This window comes from Zonotrichia albicollis, chromosome 4, assembly GCF_047830755.1.
Source record: "Zonotrichia albicollis isolate bZonAlb1 chromosome 4, bZonAlb1.hap1, whole genome shotgun sequence".
Taxonomy (NCBI): domain Eukaryota; kingdom Metazoa; phylum Chordata; class Aves; order Passeriformes; family Passerellidae; genus Zonotrichia; species Zonotrichia albicollis.
Window position 1 is genome coordinate 34,753,330 of NC_133822.1, and position 22,795 is coordinate 34,776,124.

The 22,795-nt window shown below is 43.8% G+C and overlaps 1 protein-coding gene across 1 annotated transcript; it reads left to right on the top strand.

Moving 5' to 3' along the window:
• The first annotated feature begins 275 nt into the window (after nt 1-275).
• On the top strand, nt 276-20,737 carry FAM83F (family with sequence similarity 83 member F). Its single transcript, XM_005488649.3, has 5 exons — nt 276-827; nt 4,441-4,608; nt 10,914-11,035; nt 11,604-12,316; nt 17,063-20,737. The coding sequence occupies exons 1-5, from the start codon at nt 372-374 to the stop codon at nt 17,125-17,127; spliced, it is 1,524 nt and encodes a 507-aa protein (XP_005488706.1). The 5' UTR covers nt 276-371; the 3' UTR covers nt 17,128-20,737.
• Nucleotides 20,738-22,795: the final 2,058 nt, after the last annotated feature.

The following is a 22,795-nucleotide window of genomic DNA, read 5'->3' on the forward strand; positions in this document are numbered from 1 at the left end:
CTTAGCACACAATTTCACAAGTCAGTTAAATATTTCTATCCCGCATGCCTCGAAGCTGGTTTAGGCCACCACATAGCCTGGCTCTTTATCTTACATCGCATCCCGCACCTCTTAGGTCAGGTTGTTCCCCTTTTCACAGAAACTGTCCTTCCCGCAACTCGCGCCCCGTGCCCGGGGCCCACGCAGGAGCCGGGCAGAGGGGCCGGGCGGCGGGGACAGCCGTGTTCCCGGGGCCCGGGGGAGCGGCCGCCCCACCCGTCGGGGCGGGCTCGGGCAGGCCAGGTGAGGCGGTCCTGGCCCTGCCTCTCCAGCTCCCGCCGCAGCCTCCTGCCCTCGCTCCCGGCCGGCGCTGCGCTGGGGCTGCCGGCGGCATGGCGGAGTCCCAGGTGCTGCTGCTGGACGAGCTGCACGTCAACGAGAAGGTGACGGAGGCCCAGGCCCGCTTCTACTACAGCGAGGAGCAGCGCCGAGCCCTGGAGGCGCTGGTGACCCGCGGCGAGGCCGCGTACCGGGAGGCGCTGAGGAAGGAGCAGCTCCGCGATTTCCTCTCCGGCCGGGAGCTGCAGGACCTGAGGGGCGGCTGGCGGGGCTACGACGACCCCCGGGAGGGCGGCAAGGTGGCGCGGGGGCCCGGCGGCGAGACCCTCTCGCTGGCCTACTGGCCCGAGTGCTCGGACACCGAGGTGCCCCCGCTGGACTTGGGCTGGACCGACAAGACGTTCTACCGGGGCATCAGCAGGGTGTCCCTCTTCACGCACCCGCGCAAGGAGGAGAGCGCGCCGCACCTGAAGGAGGTGGTGCGGGACATGATCCAGCAGGCGCAGAAGGTACGGAGCAGCCTCGACGGGCCGGGCCGGCCCTGCCCTGCCGCCCTCAGCCGGGCCGAGGGTCTGGCTCGGGACATGGGGTGCAAGGCGGGCGAGCGCCCTCGCTCTGGCCTTGTAATGGTCGGCGTCCATCAGGCAGGGCTTTCCCTGCGCCTCCTTGCCAGTCGCGTCACGCTTTGCTGAGCTGATGCCTGTGATGGGGTGAAACCTCTTCACAGCCTCTCCACCTCCCCTCAGTTGGGGTTCTGTACCTGTGGTTCGCCTTGTCCTGTCCCGGCCTCATTCCCGGGTTCACAGGTCGTGATGCTGTTACAGCCACCCCTACCTGGTGTGTGCAGGTGTCCCTAGTTACAGACAGGGCAGCGTGTTCGTTATGGGATGGTGCTTTTTGGGTTTATTTTTTGTGGTCTCAACACCCGTCCAGCCCGAGCTGCAAGTAGACAAAGTGTAGACAATATGAGGCTGCTCCTCCCGTTTATCTTTCCCTGGAAATGACTGCTGGTGGTGACAGGGCACCTCTGGCAAGGAAGCAAACCAGTCATGATGCTCCAAGAGCTTGCTTTGAGCAGGTGGGGGCAATCACGAGGTTTTTCGTCACCCACCCCGGATGTGGGTGAAGTTCCCGGAGAAGACCACCCAGGAAAAGATATCCGTCAGAGCTGACACACCCCTTGGGTAAAGGGGAGAACAGCGTAAGAAACTTCATTCCTGTGCTTAGTTTTGCAGCTTTCTGGTTTTTCTGCTTTATAATTCAGCAGTCATTTCCTCCTCCACCTGTTCCCTTTTGCCAGCACACACTATATGCACCACTTTTACAGGCTTGTTCAAACCGAATCTGCCGGGAAACACAGAAAACTTTCCAGAGAGGCATTAATCTGGTGGGTGATCTTCTTAGCTGCCTGCTCTCAGAAATTGTGCACACCCTGTAATTCTGTTCAGTGACTGGTGTGATCAGTCACTTAGAAGCTGTAGTCCTTATGCTCTGATGTAGTGCAACTTCACCTCCTCCTTGCGCTGCTACAAAGGTTTCTAGAGACTGTTCAAGAACTGGGAAAGTTTGTTTCTTTCCCAGAAAGAAAGGCCATAGCTGTGCCTGGCACTTAGAAATAATTAAATCCTTTGTAGATTTTTATTGTTTCACTGACTGGACAAACTGTGCCCCTCCCAGCCCGAAGCTGGTTTCATGTTTAACAGCCATTTGAGTGTTTAATGGTCCTTTTCATAGATAACTATGCCTATTGTGTTCAGCTGAGCTCACCCTGGCAAAAAACACTCCAGGTAGCAGCTTTTTTAGTCAGCAAATGAGAGTGGGGGATTGTTGGGTTTGTTTTTTTCTGAAAGGGGGTCTGAACAGATACTGGTAATATGTGGCACAAGTCTGTGGGTGGCTTATCATGAGTGTTTTACAAACATATGTTAATTAAGCTACCTAGCTGCAATGAGATTAGCAAGCATTAACTTGCCAATCTTAAAATTCCTGTGAAGAGCTAGGCACACCTATGGGTCCTACAGATAAGTTTATTATCCTTAGGATTGGAAGAGAAATGGGGAAAACCTCTTGCAGGGGTAGACGCTCATGCTCTGACTTGCTGTGCTTGGGAACACTCCTAGCTGTGACAAGGGCTTGAGACGGCAAACACAACAACAGGCGTTGCCCATGGGAAGTTTTGACTGCTGTTCTCAGTGGTCCCCAGTCTTGGAAAGGAGCCTGGGCTGACCCAAGGCCCCACAGCCTGGAGGGAGCCATCCCTTCACACTGCACAGCAGGTACAGACAATTAATGGTTTGTCCAGGATAGGGTGTAATTTCTGCAGTTGTTACACTCATTGCAAATGGTGGGGGTGGAGAGAAAAGTTCCTGCTTCTGCTGTCCATTCTCTATGTGGATGTTCTTATTTCAAATGAATATTATTTGGCATCCTTTCTCCTAAATAGCTCATCCATACCACTGTATGTGGGGGGAGAGGGAACGTAACAGGCCTTGGTTAATGCATGAACTGTTCATGACTTTATTTATGGTTTGCCTGTATATGGGGTTGTTCAGAAACAAAGTGGTAAAAGGTCGCTGTATTTTAATTTTTAGAGATTCTGGTAACATTCCTGCTGGGAAGGGAGAACCAAGGCAGGACCTGAAATCCTGCCTAGTAGAAGTTACTGTGGGACTTAGTATGAGGTAGCTCCAGCACAGTTCACCTCCATCAGGAACTTACATGTTAATGATGAGCATAAATACAACGTCAGCTCTTTTTCTTTCTCTAACGAAGGGAAGCTGGTGTAAGCACTGTTGACAGAAGGAGCCTGACAGAGCAGATGTGTTGGTTGTTGTTGGCTGTACAAGCAGGGACTCAGCAGATGCAGTGGGAGATGTTTACTGTGGCATCACTTTCCCAAAAGCCATTTGTTCAAGGGCATTTTTCACAGGAAAGAGGTCTCTGGGGAGAATTATTCCCGCTTCCTTAGGGGGCTCCTGCAAGAGAGCTGCACCTTTTCCAAGCATCAAGTGAAGAAAGTCCTACAGTGTGGTTCAGTATTTAGCTCCATTCACACCTGTATATACCATCCCCAGCCCAGATGGGCTTATTGCTGTGATTCCCAGCACCTGGGAAATTAAAATTTAGACAGCTCTAGTCCCAGGATACTGTCAGCATGGCAGCTCTGACCTGGCAAGCTGATGTTATGCAGAGAGACTAGAAAAACAGTAGTTTCCTCCATTGATAACCTTTAAAATCTTGAGAAGAATAACTCAGGCAGAAAAATTAATTGATATTTCTAATGGTGTAAAAGATACATGTTTTGTCTTTCCCTTTCTATAAGATCAGCATTAAAGTTACCCATAACCTTCTTGGTTTTGTTGTTACTCATCCTATAAATGTTCAGGCTTGTCTCTCACGTCAGTGAAACATTTTGTTTTATGTAAAATCTATGCCTGGAAAGAAGGATTAGTTTTATACCAGAAAAACAATACATGCAAAGAGAGGGAATGATCATTTTGCCTTCAAATCTTGAATACACTCCAGTCCCTTTCTGAGAAATATGAGGTGTTTATGTTTGAGCCCAATAAATCATTCCTTGAGAAGCCAGCCCCGAGAGCAGACTTTTCACAGAGATTTGGGGGAAATAAAGGAAAATAGAATGTTTGTTTTCTACACTATGCATCATGGTTGAGGATGCAAGCCCTGATTCTTCTGCACATTCACTCTTCCATTAGACACCTTCAGGTTAAGTGTTAAAATTGTGTTTTCAGTGGTTTTTTTCAATATATTTTCAGTGTTCTTCATTTAAGTGAGTCCTTACAGAGACTATGGAAGTTTCTTAAAACAGAGGAAAAATTAGGTATTTGGCTTTGGCATTCCTCACGCTGCTAAAATAAGTCAGTTTCATCTGGAAGAAGGAGAACTCTCATAAACATTTACTAAGTGCAGCAGCTAACTCAGAAAATTACAATTATTGCTAGTGCTTGGGCATGTACCTCCCTGTACTTTGTTCTCCCTATGGAGGCTTCTCCTCCATTATCTGGTATCAGTGCTCTCCTTTATTTTGCACCAGTGGGGCAGGCCTTCCTTTCAGTTCCTAATATTCATTCAGTTTTCTGTCTACCATCTTGTTGTTTGCAGATTATTGCAGTGGTCATGGATGTGTTTACGGACCGGGACATCTTCCGCGATATCGTCGATGCAGCGTACAAGCGCTGGATCCCCGTCTATATCATCCTGGATGAGGAGGGAGTCAGGCTCTTCCTGGAAATGTGCAGATGCCTTGACCTCAGTGACTTGCAGATCCGGGTAAGGTATTCAGTGCTAAACCATTATCTCCTGCAGGTCATTGGCCTTTTGCAGTTGCAGTGGTTCTTGGAACTTGCTTGGACCAGCAAACACATCTCTTCCTCCGTACCACAACACTAAAAGTGATGGAACACAGAGGGATAACAGTGTGGCTTTATAATACAGAAGGAAAGAAAAAGGAAAGATTTGGATTTTTTTGCCTTTCACCCAACACAGGGATCTGTGTAGTTTCCTGGCACTTATGACCTCAAAATACGTGTTGGGGGAGAAAATTATCAGAGAAAGTTGCTGTAGGTCTTCTATGTGAGGATTCAAACTAGAATTCAAACTAGAGTTCCAGGTAGCTCTTAGAGTTGTCTGCATGGATCCCTCTTACAGGACACATACATTCTGTGAAAATCAAGACTTTCCTTCCCAACAGTGATCATCTGTGAGTGAATGAGCTTGTAGTCCTTCTCTTAAAGGAGAATTTGAGGGATTGAGGGCCACAGTGTGCCTTCATATAGTGCATGCAGCATAGCAGAGTAGTCAATCTAGCTTGGCTGGCAGAAGCAGCCTCAGAGGGATCTCGCTCCATTACATACAGACTGAAATAATTTGTGTATTTCTTGTTAGTATTGTATTCTTTCCTTTCCTCCCCATCTTTTTAGCCACTGTTGCTACTACAGACTTGTTCTAAATCCTGAAAAAAGTTGCTGGGTTGGAAACAACCTATGGGATGCCAGACTCACCCGTTTGTGATTCTCTTGTTCTGTACAGCGGCAGTGGAAAAAGTGCTTTTTGTCTGGAGCATGGTGGATTTTCCTTAAACACTCAATTTATAGTTAAAAAAACCTCAAACCACAACCAAAACTCAAAAAGCTCTGAAGATTATAGAGTCTCATCTTAATCATTTTAGGGGAGCTATCTTAAATCTGGATGAAAATTACCTGCATATATCTGAAGAGTTCTCCTGTGAACTACCACTCTGCTCTGAGTTTCATCAAAAAAGACATCCAGCTGAGAAGTTTTCCCTTTTTTTCCAAAACGGTGGTGGAAGTTCCTTCCCTCTGGTGTCTTTGAAAGCAAGACACAGACCTCATTATAACAGACATGTTTCAAGTGCCAGTGGTATTGTGTCTCCTAGGCTTGTGTCTCTTTGGTACATAGCTGTGAAATCACAGCAGTAGTTCCATCTGCTGTGGTACCAGTTTCCCAATACCTTTCTTACTGTGTCATCATGTACAGCAATGATGTCTTCAGTACTACAGTATTTTAACTCCTGGACAGAGGGAATGAAAAGATATACTGTGTTTTAGAAAGAGCTGTGTTGCTATTGGAGAGCTGAGTTCCTTTCAGTCTGTTTTTTCTGTCTCTAAAGCAGTCCCCTTCTGCTCATCCTCTTATCCTTCTACACAGGCTTGACACTCCTAAACCAGTGATCCCAGTGATGTGCTACAGCAATGCCTAGGTCCTGCAGCAGTCTAGTTGTATGGCTCTCTCTAAGGAGGTGCAGTTTGAACTGGTGCAATCAAAAGAAGGAGAAAATGTTTCTGTGTCCCTTCTATGATTCCATTCTTTCATGGCAGCCCGTGCTATGTTTTTCTTTAGACATCTTCAGCTAAAAATGTACAAGCTGAGTTGAAGCAAGTCCACTGCGAAGAAATTTTTAACAACTTTTGACCAAGTTGTTCACTATTCTGCAAAGCTTCAGCCCACAGATTGCTATCCTTCAAATTTTCCCCCTCTTTTCTCAGGTATGTCATACTGGATCTAAATTCCCCTGAAGGTGGTTATCTTTTTTTTCCAGTATGGCTTAGGTATTTTTTTTAGTCTTGCTAAGGCCAACGCAGTTAATTCCTGTATATGGTTCTGTGGAATGACCAGAGACATTCTTCATGGGATGGGGAAACAAGTCATTTGCCTCTCAAGGAAGGTGTTCTCTTAGTATCTCACCCAGAGCTGCCTTGGACATGCCTATGCTGCTGCTTGGGTCAGTGTAGCAGAAACCATCATGTAGGGATTTCCCTGGCAACAGGCTTTGGATACCCAAGGAAGCTCCAGAAGGTTAAGGTTTCCCCTTGAGGACTCCTCCCAGCCCTTCTTCTGTAATGTGCCAAGGGTTGAAGATCCAGATTTAAAGCAAGAAAGCAAGCTGGGCCTCCAGTCTTGTTCGGCAGAATAATTTTGTCTCACGTTGTTTGATTGCAGAAGATACTGAAATTGCTGAGGAAACTTTCTTTCACCCATTTCTTATCTACTGTCTTTTTCCTGATATCTTCTTTGATGTCTGAGTGTCTTCTACAGATTTTTAGCAACAGGGAAAATGTTTTCTCCTTTTTGAATTAGCATTTTGCTTTATTCAAGAAGATTTTTACCAGTTTTCACCAGACATAGTTTGCCAGCAAAGGAGTTGCATACTATTCTTTCCTGCCCTTGTGCCCACCTTTCCCTTGGAATGCTTGTGTGAGGTACAGAGGATGGCTTCTTTTCTCAGGAAGTTGCAGCCACCTGAGATATAACTCTAAGGTTTAGAGACAAGTTCTGATCCCAGGGGGAGAGAGATGATGCACTACTGTGAACTGCAGGGTCACAATGTTTATTCTGTCTTCTGTCACCACCAGATCCTCATTTCGTTCTGTGTTTTCTGCCCTTTTGGTCGTGTTGCCCTTCTCATCCAATGCAAAGTGAATACTTCAACAGTCCTAATACAGGGAGGTTTACAGTTAACACTGGGTTTTGCCCTTTGTCTCTGTACAGCGATGGACATTTTCACAAAATTCCTGGCTATTGTATTCTTTCTGTGGAGATGGCAAGGTATCATGATCTGCTGACAGTCTCATGGGAGGGAAACTGCTGTAGGAAGACCATACCTCACCCTACAAAGAGTAAAAGTTCTTAACCAACTCTAAGCATTAAATGAGAAAACCTCTGTTTTTGTCTGAAGGCCAGAGTTCACGAGAAATGTATTTAAATTCAATCATCAGAACATTCATGGGTTGTTCATAAGAGCATGTCTTGTGTGTGTGAGTCATATGGCTTCCTGAGCCTACAGGACATGGTTTGTCAGACTTCTGTTATGTTTGACACAAGAGTGTTCTACAGAGATCACAGTGATTCAGAGTTCTCATAGATACTAAATTCATAGCCCCTCAGAAATTCCTCTTTTTGCAGGACCTGAGGGTGAATGTTCTCACCAGATTTTAGATAGGTGGTTTTTGTCTTCATGTTTCTGTTAACCCCGACCACAGTATCAGACACTCCTGCCCAAAGACAGAGAACTCTCCTAGAGTTCCAAGCAAGCCCAGGGAATGATTTATCTGCAGGAAGTTCACCTTCACATTAATTTTTACATTCATTTTCCTAACATGTAAGAAGTTTTTCCTTTCACTTCAGAAAGTCTAAAAAGCTTCTGCCTAAGAAACTTTTGTAATTTCATTTTGATATTTTATGGGTTTTGTCATTGACTCCTATCTGAGATGAGGGAGGGGTGGAATGTGATGTGAAGCAGTGCTGTTGGTTTTTTAATGGTCTGCTGGAGTATTCTTCTAGACTACTTGTGACCTTCTGAGATGGGAGCTTGCAAGGCTCTCTTTTTGTAAAGACACAGATAATACTCAGTAATTATCTTGGCAGACCATGTCCCAGCTAGCTGCATTCCATCCTGTTCTACCTGAATACTTGCAAGTTACACTATTTTCTCAGTAACCATGCCCTTTCCAAAACTGTCCAGGGCAAACAGAGGATTTCCCTGTTCTAGGAGGGAAGGTGCACATAGGATTCCCTGGTGGAAGCAGTTGCAACACCTCCCTTTAGGGTCTGTCTTGTGTGTTCCCCCTTCTCAGCCCTGGTTTGTAAGCACTACGGCCTAGGTTTGCCAAGTCAGTCACAGCATTACTGACTTTCTAAACTGGGTCTGATTTAGCTTTCTGTGGATTCAAAGTGAGGTTTAAAAGTGTGACAATAAAGCAAGGAAGACCAGTTCCTTACTATTTGTATTAGGATGGTCTGTCAGGCTTGACTGTTACCAGTCATATTGAGTTGTACCCAGGGAGATGTTAGTCACTGCTTGTGGTGAGTGATGGTGCAAGTCTGTGGAAAGGAAATATAGAAATTTAATGCAGACTGCATCTCCCATAAGCCAGGATATTACAGAACAAACCTTAAGCAGGCTTCTGCAACAATACAGATCTGGAGGTGATACTTCTATCTGGTGAGCTAACTGGTCCTCTACTCAAAATAATTGTTACTACTGTAACTCTAGTGCCATCTGAAAATGCCTGCAATCTCACTTCATTTATATTTGTCTCTCCTCTTTTGTTATTGTGCAGTCTTTGGTACATGAACCCAGTCTCGCTCTTCCTCTGTAGCTTGACTTAGCAGTCTACAAATGTTCCAAGATCCTTCAAGGCAGAAAATTGCCTTTGCTGGCAAACTATGTCTGGTGAAAACGGGTAAAAATCTTCTTGAATAAAGAAGTGACTTGTTAAGTGACTTGATGTTTATATGACTTTCTGCTTGTTTTCTGCATTTCAAGATGTATTAATGCACTCCTGTACCTATTTTATTCAAGGAGGTTTATGTACTCAGCTGTTCAGCTCTATCCCCTCTGCGCCTTTCTAAGTGTTACATACAGCTCACTTACTGCAGAAATTCAAATGTGCTTTCTTTCCACCAAAAGAAGGTGATAGAACATACAAGCACAATAAGATCCACACTGTTATATGCTGGGAAGCTTTTTGCTCACACAGGCTGATGCTTCTCGATTCAAAGGAGTAATATCAGGTCAGAGCTGTTGACTGACTTCTTGTCTTGTGCTGTCAGCAAAGCATGATTTGGCAAATCCCACATCCAACATTAATCAGCAAGGAAAAAAAAATTCAGCCAAATTCAAATGTTATTTTAATTACTGGAAAGGGCACCATTTCTCCTGTGCTCTACCCAACCTGTCTTCAGCATCCCATACATATGACTCATTTGCTAGGCCTTGGGCAAGCCACTTCATCTTTTTCTGTCTTAGGCTACTCATCTTTAAAATGGGGTAATAATACTTTCAGCAGTGTTGGGAGCATTAATTAGCTAATGCCCACACAGGACTCCAGACAGATCAAGCAACAGCTGAATGCAAAACAGAGCTATCATCAGTTACTGTTAGTCAGAATTTGTATTTTGACTGCTGTATTCTAGTTGGGAAAATAGCAGCAGTTTCAAAAGGCAGGAGTTGTATTCAGAAAAAACAGCTTTTGAAAGAAATCTGCATTCTTATAATCACTCATTCCTGCATGCTGATTTCTATAGCCTATCAGTATTTAAGCTGTCGGTGAGGTTTATAGTAATAGGACTTAGCTCTTTGTGGGATCTGAGGCTGTGCTAGCATTAGCCAAATCCTCCTGATTTTTCTGCTCTGCAGATGGAGAAGAATGAAACAAAGGTGAATTGACTTCCCCAGAACATCACAGGGAGCAGTATCAGAACTGCAATTATGCCTGGGACTATCTGACTCCCAACCCTGGATTTATGACTCCAGTTCACAGTGCTTTTAGCTTTTCATTCTTAAGGAATCCTTACATAAAAATATGGTGGAATGAGGAAAATTGTCTAGATTTGTGTGTCAGAGTGACAAGATCATTTGCTCCAAACCTTTACTGACATTCAATGTTTTTGGACTTGGGGGGGAATGTTTCATGTTAGACACTTTGGGAGTTCAGCCTTGTGCAGCCAGGACCCATGAGCAGCGTAACACTCAGTCCAGTGTGCAAACATATCCTTATAGTATGCACAGGCACTCATCTATTGTTGAAAATCATGTAACCCTAACTTTGTGGTTTTTCTGTGTCTGGTAGTGCTTTGTTTCATTACTTGTAGGTTTGCTGACAAAAGGGTGTGAGATGTGAGGTTTGGGGAGAAGTATTCTCTTTCTAACTACTTCCATTCGTTTTATGAAAAGATTCTCCTTCCTCATCTTCAGAAATTTTTCTTTGCTGATCTATTCAGGACATTAGTAGAGACACTTATCTGAAAGCATTGTCTTGCCAGTGGCTCAAGTGAATAGTTGAAGACAGCAGGCAGGGTTTTGATGATGCTGACCCCTTGGATAGCGATAAACTGTCCAAGATGGAGAGGAGTGACCTGTGTAGACAGGAGATGACAACAGGGCTTACAGCACTATGCTTTCCTTTGCAGCCCTTCTGGTGGCTGATACAAAATGAGCTGTAGTCCCAGAAGTAGTGAGACAATGTGAGTGACATCTTAACACTTGGAGCTGGCAATTATGTAATTTTCTGCCCTGTTTATTGTGACATTTTGTCTTTTCACCTCCCTGTTAGAATGTCCGCATACGCTCTGTGACAGGAGTTGGGTTCTACATGCCATCAGGGAAGATCAAAGGCACACTGGCATCCCGATTCCTGATGGTGGATGGAGAAAAGGTGGCCACTGGATCATACAGGTGGGTTACTCTTGTTTAAGGCATTAATTTAAAGATTACTTTGCTTGAGAGTCTTCTTCACTTGTCACCCCCCTTCTATCCCAGCTTCTGTAATCTGTGTGGCATCTGTAGAAACTGGAGTGGGACAACAGAGAAGGTGGCATAGAGCCCTTCTTCAGAGAATGGAACATGCCCATGCTGGCAGACCTTTGCAGAGGGCTAGAGACAGTTCCACACTGCGTCAGGAAGGGGTCTACAAGGACTCCCCGCCAGTCCCTGTACTCAGTTCTCTTCAGTGAGGTTTTTAGTCCAGAGACTCTTCCTGTTGATTCAGTGCTGCTTGTTTAAAAGGGTCCTTTTAAAGACCCTTTTTGCAGAGTTTCAGGGCCTTTTCTCCCAAATCTGGTCTACATGTCTAAAGAAGAACAATGATGTTGTGTCGTGTACCTATTGGGGCCCATCTGGCCAAGGATATAAGGGAAAATGGCATAATGCTACATATTCCCCTGTAGTGTCTTAGGTTTTGTTAGGTGGGCTGGGTCAGGCATGCACCCCAAAATCTAATGTCAGTTCTGTTTCCTTCTCTCAGCTTCACATGGACTTCATCTCACATTGACAGAAACATCCTGCTAGTCTTGACAGGACAGCACGTGGAGATGTTTGACATTGAGTTTCGTGAGCTCTACGCCATCTCAGAGGAAGTTAATTTATACAAGGAACTGGGCATTGCTAACCCATTCCTCCATGGAATTGGGAAGCCAGGCTTTCATTCCTCCACCGTGGCTCGGAAGTTCATTAACCCAAAGTATGGTTTAGTAGCAGGGGCAACCCGTGGTGATATGATGCTCTGGGCTTCACGGCACAGGCAAGACCATCAGGGAAACATGGAAAAGGAGGAAACAAGTGAGTCAAAGAAACGGTTAAATCAGTTCCTGAATGACTTAGTCACATTGGAGCAAGTGTTCCCAGAAATAGATCCACCTCTGGAGAACTTGAACAAGCTGAATCGGAGCCCCCAGAAACTGTTGTCCCGGCTCCACATGGACCTGAAAAATAAATCCAAATCCAGAGAGTCCATCCGTGACATAAAGAAGGAAGATGCACAGAGCAATGCAAAGCAAGGGAAGCGGTTTGCCAGTGGGCTTTTCAGTCGCAAGGCCAAGCGCTCTCCAGGCTCAAGCATCGAGGCCAATTCTTTTGCCAGTGAAGGACATTCAGGAGAAGACCTTGGGAACATGAAACTGGAATATGAGAGGCTCAGCATTGGCCATGCTAGTGTTCGGAGCACTGGAGGCAACTCAGGTAAAACCCTTTACAGCATACTCTGCTTTCTGTGTCCCTTGCTTTGAACTTGGCTGATTGATGCAAGCATACCCACTATGGGCACCTGTGAGTAGATCCTCTCATTCTGAATCAAAATGAGCAAAAACAAAGGGCAGAAGTCATATAAAATGATATAGGCAATATAACTTGGAAGCAATTTAATGGCAGTCTTACTGTAGGGTTGGTACTTCTCATGTGGATGTTTCTCATACTTTTGAGCAGCAGAGGGAGAGAAAGGTGAACATTGCCTTGTGTAAAACAGTGCTCAGTCCATGAAGTGCATTTGCCTAATAAACAGCAGCACTGTGTTCTCTATGGTAGTGGCTAGCAGGCCACAGACAGATTTTCAGTGTAATTCCTTCCTTTCCTCATTAGAGTTTAGGCAGGTATATTTCCTGTGACAAATTCCTGGTGGAGAAAAGAGGAGGTGAGGGCACAAGGATTGAAGGAAAGGGTGCAAGTCTTTTTAATTTGCTCCTTTGCCACCTTCTGAAATGCAGGAGAAGATCATGAAAACAGAAGCTACAAAGAAGTAGGTCACTAGATCTTAACTTTTCTGTCTTTGCTAATGCATGATTGGTATTTTCATTAAGTCCTTCAAAGGCTTCAGTCAGTTGAAGACACAAATGATAAAGATTTCTAATGGGTTATGGGTTCGTAGCTAACTCCCCAACATTTTACATGTTTTGTGAGATTGAAGTAAATCTTTGGACTATTCATCCTGGTTGTCTTCCTCTCATTGAGCTGTTTTGGGTGTCAATACCTCCTGCACCATCAGGAAAATAAACTAATTGCAAGGAGAAAATTTCTCCTCCACTTATCTGACCAGTGCTCTGATGAATGCAAAATGCAGATGCAGAGAGACTGAACTGCTTTGCAGTTACCATGATGTGAAATGAAAGATGTTCTTTTGGGACCAAGAAGAAAAGCAAGGAATTGAGATCGTCAACATCAATGATTAATTAGGTTCCTGGAAATATTTCTGGCTAAATGAAGGACAGACTCAAAAATGCCAAAGGAACACAAGAAAGAGGAATTATAAGAAGGAATAGTTAATTTATTTAAGACTGTAGTAGATCCATTTTAGAATCTGCATTTGGCATTTGGGGAGGTAGAAGTAAATCCTGGTCTAAAGAGATCCTCTCTCCAAGTAAGTCTTGAGCATAGACATTATGTGCTGGTGGGCCCCATTCTCAAAGCCAGGAAAAGCAAAATCGGTGAAGACCTGTGGGAGATGTATGGGCATTTCCACTCGCAGGAATGGAGCTGAGTGCTTGCACTACCCTCTAGTGACAGAAGGAGAGAATCTCTGATTCATCAGCACTTAGCATATCAGATTCTCACTGTCACCCGTTTCAGAGCAGCCAGCCTGGCCTTCCCTCAATGTCCTGATGAAAACAGGCCCAGCTTAAGGCACAAGAGGTTGATGTCTTTGGTGGACAGTGGGGCACTGCACCCTGCTGGGGCATTGCACCATCCAGGCTGCAGGGATGTCCCTGTTCCTCCTAAAACAGTGGATCTGTGCCAGACAGTCTGATGCTTGGTCTAGACCATTTCCACAAATACATTTCCATGCTATTATGTTCAGGTTTTATTTATTGCCACTGTTACTTCCTGCAGACTGCCAGGTCTTTCAATAAGGGGGAAGGAAGAATTGAGAACAGGTCTAAGGAAGATGCTGAGGTCCAGCACACCAGTCTTCCCCCTGTACTTTTTCTGAACTGATAAATCTTTCCAGTGAGTCCTTGCTAGTATTTTTGGTTTATGCAAATTGAGAATGCCTGTTCATGGTGACACTGGGAGACTCCATAGCTTTTGAAGTAGGGTGTAAGTAGACTTTGTCCATCTGGTGGCATCAAAGGCTGAAGGAAGATCATGGATTGTGAGTTGCTTTTGAAATAAATTACCTTCTTGTGAGAGAACACTTCTCTAGTCTAATAGTCTGAAAGTGGCAGGTGAACAGAGATGGTAGAGGGCACATTAGATAGATGGAGATTCATGAGGAACAGAAAAGGATTTAATAAAAAATTCCTTAACACAGCCATGGAATAGAGTCACAGCCTCAGTATAAAGATAGGAGACACTTTGTTCTTGGGTAACTTTAGGGCTGACTTGAGTTTAAAAGTTTAAGCAAAACTTAGTCTTTGAGAAAAATTAGTAAAAACTGGTGCTGTGATATTCTGGGTGACAGAAGGGAGGTAAGAAGTAGAAATGAAAGAGAGGGTACTTGGTATGCAGGCAGGTTAGGATGCAATTATTCAGAGCTTCACGGTTTGAAATAGCTGCCCTTAGCTTTTGTAAAGATTAAACAGCACACTTAAGCCCCATGGGCCTGCCTGAGCACACATCCTCCAAAGTCACTATTAATTCTTTAGCACCACAGAGACACATCCCACCTTGCAAATGCATGGAGAGACCAGATCCACACCTGAGTAGCTCATAGAGTAGTTGAAAGACATTATTCAAGCAGGCTAAAAGTCAGATTCAGTCTTGTAGAAGCAAATGGTGATGAAGAGAATCTGAGCTGGGAAGGGAAATGATGGAAGTGTGTGCTGTGATGGAGTCTGAAAATCTGATGCAGCTTTTACAGGCTAGAAGAGGATTCCTATGAGTCAGAATTGGGAGTCTGGAAAATACAAGGGCTCCAGATAGAAAGTAATGTCCCAAACTAAGTATCTGAATTAACACCCTGAGGTGTTGTCCTAGCACATGGCAAGTTGTACATTGTCTTAAAAGGTTTTCTCAAACCACATAATGAACTTATCAGAATTTCACTGGATTTCACTGTTGCCTGCTGAGGAACATAAGAGCAGCTCTGAACCTGACCAGAATCTTGTTAGTTTTAAGCTGGTGCTGGGCAGACTGTGTTCAGCAGAGACAGTGACTTCTGTGTGCAGTTTCTGGGAAACACTGGAAAAATCTGAAAGCTGTGTGCCTTCAGAAGGTGCAGACTTTTTGGTTCTCCTTTGGAAGAAGCAAAGTGGGCTTGTTCAGAAGGGTTTGCTGTCCTGAGGTGCTCCATGCATCAACTTCATTCCTCATGAGCAGTGGTTGCAAAATACACACCCTTAGTAGAAGGATTTTGTGTTTCAGTTTTGTATGCTTCTTGCAACAGGAAATGGAATTTATGCTGGGCACTGCAAAGGCATTGAAATAGCTGCTTGGTTATCACCAGTGTTTTTCAGCCAAAGTGAGATCATGGAAGGGTGGTAACTGGAATTTTCAGCCTCTTTTCTAAAGAGAGAAAGAGGGAAACAGTGTTGGGTACATAAAAGGAGGATGTTTGCTCTAACTGTAGTGGAATATGTAGAAAAAGGTCAGAAGACAAGAGTAGAAAGTGACAAGAATAAAAGGGCTGGGAGTTGAAATTAAGCAGAGAAGCACAGACATTTCAAAAAAAGCATGAGGGTCTTGAATGTGATACAGACGGGGAAGGAAAGAGGGGTGGGGAGGAGATAGGAGTAATGATAACACTAACGTGCAGGATATGTCAGAGGGGAACAGGTAGAATGAAATGCTACAGGGAGCTGTGGGGAGGAGGCACAGAGCAGCCACAGAAGTGAGGGCAGGGTGCAGTGCAACCTCCCAGGTGAACATCAAGGAGATGCAGTGTGGAAGAAAGTGAAGAGAAGGAGAGGGAGAAAAGAGAGCTCTTCTCTTCCCCAGCATCTACAGGTAAGGGCAGCATTGATCAGATACCCTTCAGGCAAGAGAGCGACATTAAAAATTATGCACTTGAAGCCCAATTCAGAGGCAGTGCTTGAGTTGAATGCTCCCTAAACTTAGCAAGACTGAGACTTCTCAGTAGCATGTCACCATGACCTGTGGCAGTTTTCACTCGCTGTTTTCCCTCTGAACTGGCATCTGGCTCCAAGTGCTTGGGAGATGCACATGTACCTTCCTTCTGTACAAATACATGAGTGGGGCCTGCCTGTGTTCAGAGTGATTCCAAGCCACATGGCAGCCCCTGTCGGTCCCTGCTGCCCTGGGCCAGAGTCACGCAATCTTTACTGAGCTCAGATGAGCTCCCTTGCTTGCAAAGCCTCTGAACACACTTCTGTACAGTGCTTGAGACATATACTGGGGCATCCAGATCAACATCTGGCTGTAATGATGGACACCAGACAGAAGTGCAAGCATTGAAAGGTACAGATGCTGGGAGCAGAAGAAATTCATAGAGTAAGCAGTGAAAAAAGGTAGGATTATAAAAAACTGGAGGCAGCATACTCTGCCACTTTCATGTGAGACCTTGAGTCTTGGGATTTGTCTTGCAAAGGCAGTGGTGGAAACACTGGCACTAGAGATGTTTGAAACAAAATGTGAAAAAAAACCTCTACTGAGAGTGTGTGTGGGTATCAAGTGAATGAGATGACCTTGGGTTTTCAGGGTTTTTTTCCATACCTCACTCTTTGGAAAACTTCTCACCCAAGGCATGACCAGACTATTTATCAGTGCCAGCTGGGACGTAATGAAGCTGGACTGGGTACAAGGCAAAGCCTAGAAATACTTCTCCAGTGGGTTTCTCTACAATATACTCTGCATTTGATCTTATTTTAATGTTTCTTCATTTCACTACAGCAGAAAAAAAAAGTCATGAGAGCATGCAGAATAATGTAGGTCTAACACAAGGTGCATAGTAAAAAATGAGAGTGAAGCATGAGTCCAAACTTTATCCAGGGCTTATTTACTTAACATTAACACTACTTTAACTTCTTTTCCTTCCAGGTAACCTGAATCCAAACTCCACTATGAGCGATAAAAACAAACAATCTACCTGCGTGTTATCTTGATTGGGAAGGATTGTCTGGAGAACTAAAGACTGAATCACAAGCTGCAACAGTAACTTCTTGATTGATTTTGAACCTACTGCCATATCCTCATGCAGTGGTCTGTAAAGCCACTGCAGGTCCTGGATGCATCTGGCACCCCTGGCTAAAGCACATTTACTGGGTGATGAGCAGACTTTGGATAGCTGGTCCCTTAAATGAGGGTTAGTGATGAATGTATTAGTCCATATATCTATGTGCACACATATTTTGTACATAAAAACAACTGTGATGACTGGTCTCAGAGCTTGCTCTGTGCCCAGAGAAATGCAGGAGATTTTCTGACTTACTTGTGCTGCTACTTCAGTCTGTCTGGCTGCAGACTTGGAATCACTGTGTTGCATTGTTTACTCTACTGCACTGCAAAAATGTATTGATCTGACTGGCTGTAAGGCTGAATCCAATAGCAGTGGCAAATTCTAGGTGAAATAAGGATGTTTACAGACAGTGGAGCAATCCTTTGTCCATAAGGAGTCTTCCTGTAGATTCCTGTTGTCACTGGCCCAGGCAGGAGAAGGGTTTAGCCAACAGTAGCCTACAGAGCAGTATCGGAACTGTTTCACCTCATAGATGTAGCAGTCGAACAAAGTGATTTAGCAAGAATGTGGCAAAGAGGAAAAATGGAATATAGGGCAATGTTTAACATACACTTGAGACTGGGTCAGGAGAAATGCCTGATAAGGGGCCTGGGCAGGATCTGGGAGCAATAACACAGACTTCAGGGGCTGTGGTCAAATCCTCCTTCTTGCTAATGCAGCAATGCTTTTACCATTCATGGAAACTGAATGATTAAGGAGCACATCTTTGAGGGTTGAAAGAGGAAGCAGAGGAGGCATGCAAGCTTTTCAAGTTTTTCAAATGCCCTTTTTTTTTTTTTTAAGTTAACCTTTCCAGAATAAATCATGCTAAAATTGAGAGCTTTGATCCATAAGAAGCATTGTGTGCAATCAGACCAAAGGCCATCTGATCTGCTGTTCTGCCTCTGAGAATAGCCTGTAACAGGTGATCACAGAAGCATAAATAAAATACAAGGCTTGTATATACAGAGGTCGTTCTCTGACACCATTCTAGCAGTCTATGGACTTTCTCAGCTTTCTGGCAGTTCCTTCTGGACCTGGTCTTAATGAATGTACTTGTCCTTTTCTAAAAATCCTTTTTTGCTTTTGGCCTCTAAAGTGTTCTGTAGTAACAAACCCTAAATTCAATGCATGTACAAAAAAAGAACTGTTGTCAGGCTGTTTTAATGGTTTCCTTGATGACTACCTCCTAGCTACTATGGGATCTGACTGGCATTTCTGTCCTCTTGTTCACTATCATTTTTCCACTTCTGCTCACTAACAGAGTGGATAAACAGATTGTTTTTGTCTCTACAGTGGGCAGATTGACATTTCACTCTGCTTTCTTGCCATTTAAATTACATATCCTGCTGTCATAAGTAAATCCTCTTGTGATACCTAAAAAAATTAGATCCCAGTTATTAGAAGAGACCTGAAAACTAACATGCCTACTTGCCAAAAAAATAGTTAAACATCAGAAAAACACAGGTTTAGTTTTCTTGCTTTTTGTTTAGAGAAACCATCTGGGTTTTTAGCTGCACAACAAATTCACAGCAAAGGCAATTGATGCACTCCCAACACAGAAGCAGCTGATCAAAAGACTTTCAGGGGCTGGGATGCAGTAGATGTTGTTACACTCCAACAGCTGTCTGTAGTTGATGGTAAAATGCAATTGATTGATTCACTGATTGATTAATTACCTTTCCTTGAAGTATACTTAATTTGAATGGCAAGCAGGGCCATTTTACTCTATTTACCCTGCAGAATGTCTTGAGATGGTAAAACACCAAAGGTATTGTGCCCTCTGTTGAACTTACTCATCCTCCATGGGTTAAATTCTATATAGCCTTCTGGGAATGAGCTGTAGCTTTACAGCTAGGTCTGTCAGCTCATATTATGAGCAGTGTTTCATGAAATTGTTCCTGGTAATGCGGAAAAAAAGAGGTGTTGGAAATGACACCATCACTTGGATGTAGAAGTGATAGCTGAGTTATCCTGTTGGCTTCACGTGTGTAGCTCATGTGCCTAAAGCTACTCACTGTGTTTGCAGGATTTTTGAAAGTGGCATGATTTTGCCATACTTTGGTTACCACTCTGAAGATGTTTGGGAGACTTTTTTTCTCTCCTTGTATTTATTTCACTTTGTTAGCAAAGATCAGATATAAATTTATTAGGCTGATGTTGTTCCACTTTTTGTTCTGAAAAGAGCAGTGTCATCTGGTGCTTCCTTTTCCTCCCAGGCTTTTAAAATATTTATTTTTTTTAATTGTGCAATAGGTTAATTAACTAATTAGCACCATGTTGATATATATGGTCAGGTTTTCCAGGAAGTCCTTTATCTTCTTGTTGCTTCATCCTGGGTGACTTCACAAATAGTCCAAGAGGCTGATTTCACTTGTCCTTCCTTTCCTTCTGTGCTTACACATCAGTGTGCTTTACTTTCTCTTCCCTATGGTGGATGCCAGAGCTTTTTTTTTAACCTGTCAACTAACAGGATATCCTTTCCAGAGAAAGTCTCTCATCTGCTTGTCTTCTTGGTTGCCACACCAGTTACTGAAAGGTAATGTTCACTTGTTTTCAGATTCTCTCCATGGAAATCAGTCTCATGCCTTGACTCCAAGGGCTAGTAGAATTCCTTAGGCTTATCACACACTGCTTAATTACTTAATTTGAGAGAACAAACTTGCTTTTTTGCATGATATAAATCTGCTCCTTAAACTCAGCATGACTGAGGACGCACACAGCCTTGTAGATCCAGAGTGGAGGTTTCAGGCTCTGGTGGAACTAGTTCTTCCCTGAAGATAAAATCTGCTGAAGTTGAGCTATTTACCTGCTCCTATGGCAACAGAAGTGAGTCTGTGTGAGGTGACCACATTTGTTTTTACTAGATTTTGCTGATCGTGGTTCTTGATGAGTGCTAGAAACCTGGGGCTGTGACCTGTAAAATGAACCTCTCTTGCTCTCCAGATAAAATGTGGTTGGTGGTGCTGGGGGTCACAGGGGCAAAGAGCAGTGCTTAGGAATTGTGTTGGAAGTCTGCCAGCAGAGGTTGAAGGTACAGCAGTATTCAAATAAGCTGTCATTTGGTGCTTGCCCAAGATGTCCCCTCTTGTAATCAAGTCACCAACCTCCCAAGGGGGTGGGAAAGATGGGAATGGTTCTGTTGCTACTCAAAAAGCCAGACTAGCTCTCTTTGGCATCTCTATCCTGACCATGCACAATGCCAAGAGGATGCCTGTCCTCTGGATCTCTTTCCCTGTTTGGCTGGTCTGTGTGGAGCACCATGGGGCCTACAGCTGTGGTCCTGGTTTTGGACAGAAAGTAATGAAGCTTGGGCTCATGGCTCTCTCGTTCTGGCCTGCAGTGGTGAGTGGTTCAGAAAGAGCCACTCGGCTGAATGTGTGCCTTCTGTGTTTCTTTTGGTATAAGTTTGTATATTTAATGTATATGTGTCCAGTTAATTATGTGGGAGACCTTTTCTAAGTCAAACAAATAAACTCTATACCGTGTTACATTTAGATACTGTGTTCATGGTGTCCTTTTAATTTCTCTGCTCAGTTCCTGGATTGGGGGCGTTTTTGTTGTTTATTTGTCAAGAACCTGTACTGTCTGGATTAGAGCAGGTTTCTGTGTAACTTGTGAACTTCTTTGGTCAGTGTTTGGTGGTATTTGTTAAAAGAAATGTGGGCAGCTAAATTCTCCACAAGTTCAGTGTTTTGTGGCTTTGAGTCCCTTAAGAGAGACTAATTCATTCCTGCTTTCTTGCTGCTGGAGTAGGCTGCAGCAGATGACCACTTTAGTTGTTTGAGGTTTTTTGTTGTTGTTGTTTTGTTAGGTTTTGGTTTGTTTTTTAAATTACTTTGCAGCTGAAATGTGTCTTGCTGCAGCTATAAATGCATCTGACAAAGTGCCACCTCGGTTTTCCTTTCCATCTTTCTTATATAATTTGTACCCATCAGCAATGACATTTAATTTATGAAACTGAGTCCCTGTGCTACATTTCAGTTTTACCTGGTACAATGTAATCCTTGACATTTAAGTAACTCACAATCTCTTGTTTCCCATGCTCCCTTTGTTTGTGTGTACAAAAGCCCATTTTAAAATTCCTGACCATGTTTCAGAATAAATCCAGCCTCTATTTTACTTTTGGGCATTAGGGTACATAAAAAAGTATTTGCAGTAAACAAAATCTTCGTCTTTCAGTGTTTTAAATCCATGTAGCAATTACATTTCTACTGTTTAAGAGGAGTCTGTCAAATCCAAGCTTGTTTCACAGGGTATCTCAGGGCTCTGCAGATCCTGGGCTTCTTTCTTTATAGCAATAGCACCACCATGCCTTTTCTTTTTCTGTTTTAGGGAGGTTCTCCAAGAAAGAAAGATAAGACTGGCCTTCCCCTCATTCCTCTGCTACTTTAGTATTACACTCTTGTTTCTTGACACTTGTCTCTTCTCTGGCAAAACCAGGGAGCACTCCAGGATTGAATGACCCCTTTGTGTCTCTAGAACTTACATCCCCTGTCCTTAGCCTGCTGAAGAAATGCAAATTTGGAAATCCTCATTAATAAGCAAGGCTTAGGAAAAGTAGAGTCAGTGACTGTAGGAACCAACTTGGAAGGGAAACCTATGGATGTAGATGAAAATGGTAAAGCCTTCATGCTGCTAGCAAGGCTGGCACAGGTTTTCCTAATTCTTTGCACAACACGTATTTCTCATCCTTCTTGCAAGTCTGGGCATGTGTGCTTGGGGAGTTTGGTTACAGAAAACCACAGCATGACATACAGCACTCAGCATCCAAATGTGGGCAAATCTGCAGGGCTTCTCAGCAAGATAAGGAAGTAAGAGAGTAGGTGGAAGTGTCTGCACAAGAACTTAGGGGCACAGTAGCTGCTGTATCCTAAACTCATCACATAATGTGTTCATGTCTTGAGTTTTAGAGATGTTTCTAATTCTACTCCTCTCTACCTTTCCAGCCTATCTGTCTGTAATATCAACTTTAGCCTTTCATCTGACTTGTCAGGTTTTATTTTCTTTTTCTAAAACATTAGAAATGTCACTGGTAGGAGAACTGTAGGCATAAAACAGCCCTCCTGCCTGCCTTGAGTAGAAAGCAGCAACTTCTAGATGACAGAGTGCTGAAAGCAATGATTTTATAAACAGTGGATAATTTTTTTATAGAGGCTGAAATTTCACTGGATGAGTGAAATTGCACTTAACCAGGAAAACACAACGAAAAGAATTTGTGCAGAAAGCACAGAGGCAAAATACAACATTTGCATAATGAGGATTGTGGCTATTACAGAGAGCTTGAAACCTAGAACATAAAAAATGAGAGCTGATTTCAGTGCATTTCCATCCAGTAGCACAGGGAAGGATCAGGGAGGTCAGGTTAAGGATATTTCTATTTGTGAGTATTGACTCTATTCAGGGGGGGGCCTTTCTCTTTTTACTTTATTTAAAGCAAAAGAGCTTCCAAGTTGCAAATTTCCAATGTGTAAGAAAGAAAAGTATGTTGCACCCATGGGCTGTGGACTGATGAGCATTTTGCATGGGCTTGGGAGTGGATTTGGCCCATGCCT

What these genes read in the sequence shown, in the direction of transcription:
- FAM83F (XM_005488649.3), top strand. Translation starts at nt 372, where the DNA reads ATGGCGGAGTCCCAGGTGCTGCTGCTGGACGAGCTGCACGTCAACGAG. An exon ending in TCAGTGACTTGCAGATCCGG is followed by an intron (nt 4,609 to 10,913) that starts GTAAGGTATTCA and finishes CCTCCCTGTTAG; the next exon opens with AATGTCCGCATACGCTCTGT. An exon ending in GAGCACTGGAGGCAACTCAG is followed by an intron (nt 12,317 to 17,062) that starts GTAAAACCCTTT and finishes TTTTCCTTCCAG; the next exon opens with GTAACCTGAATCCAAACTCC.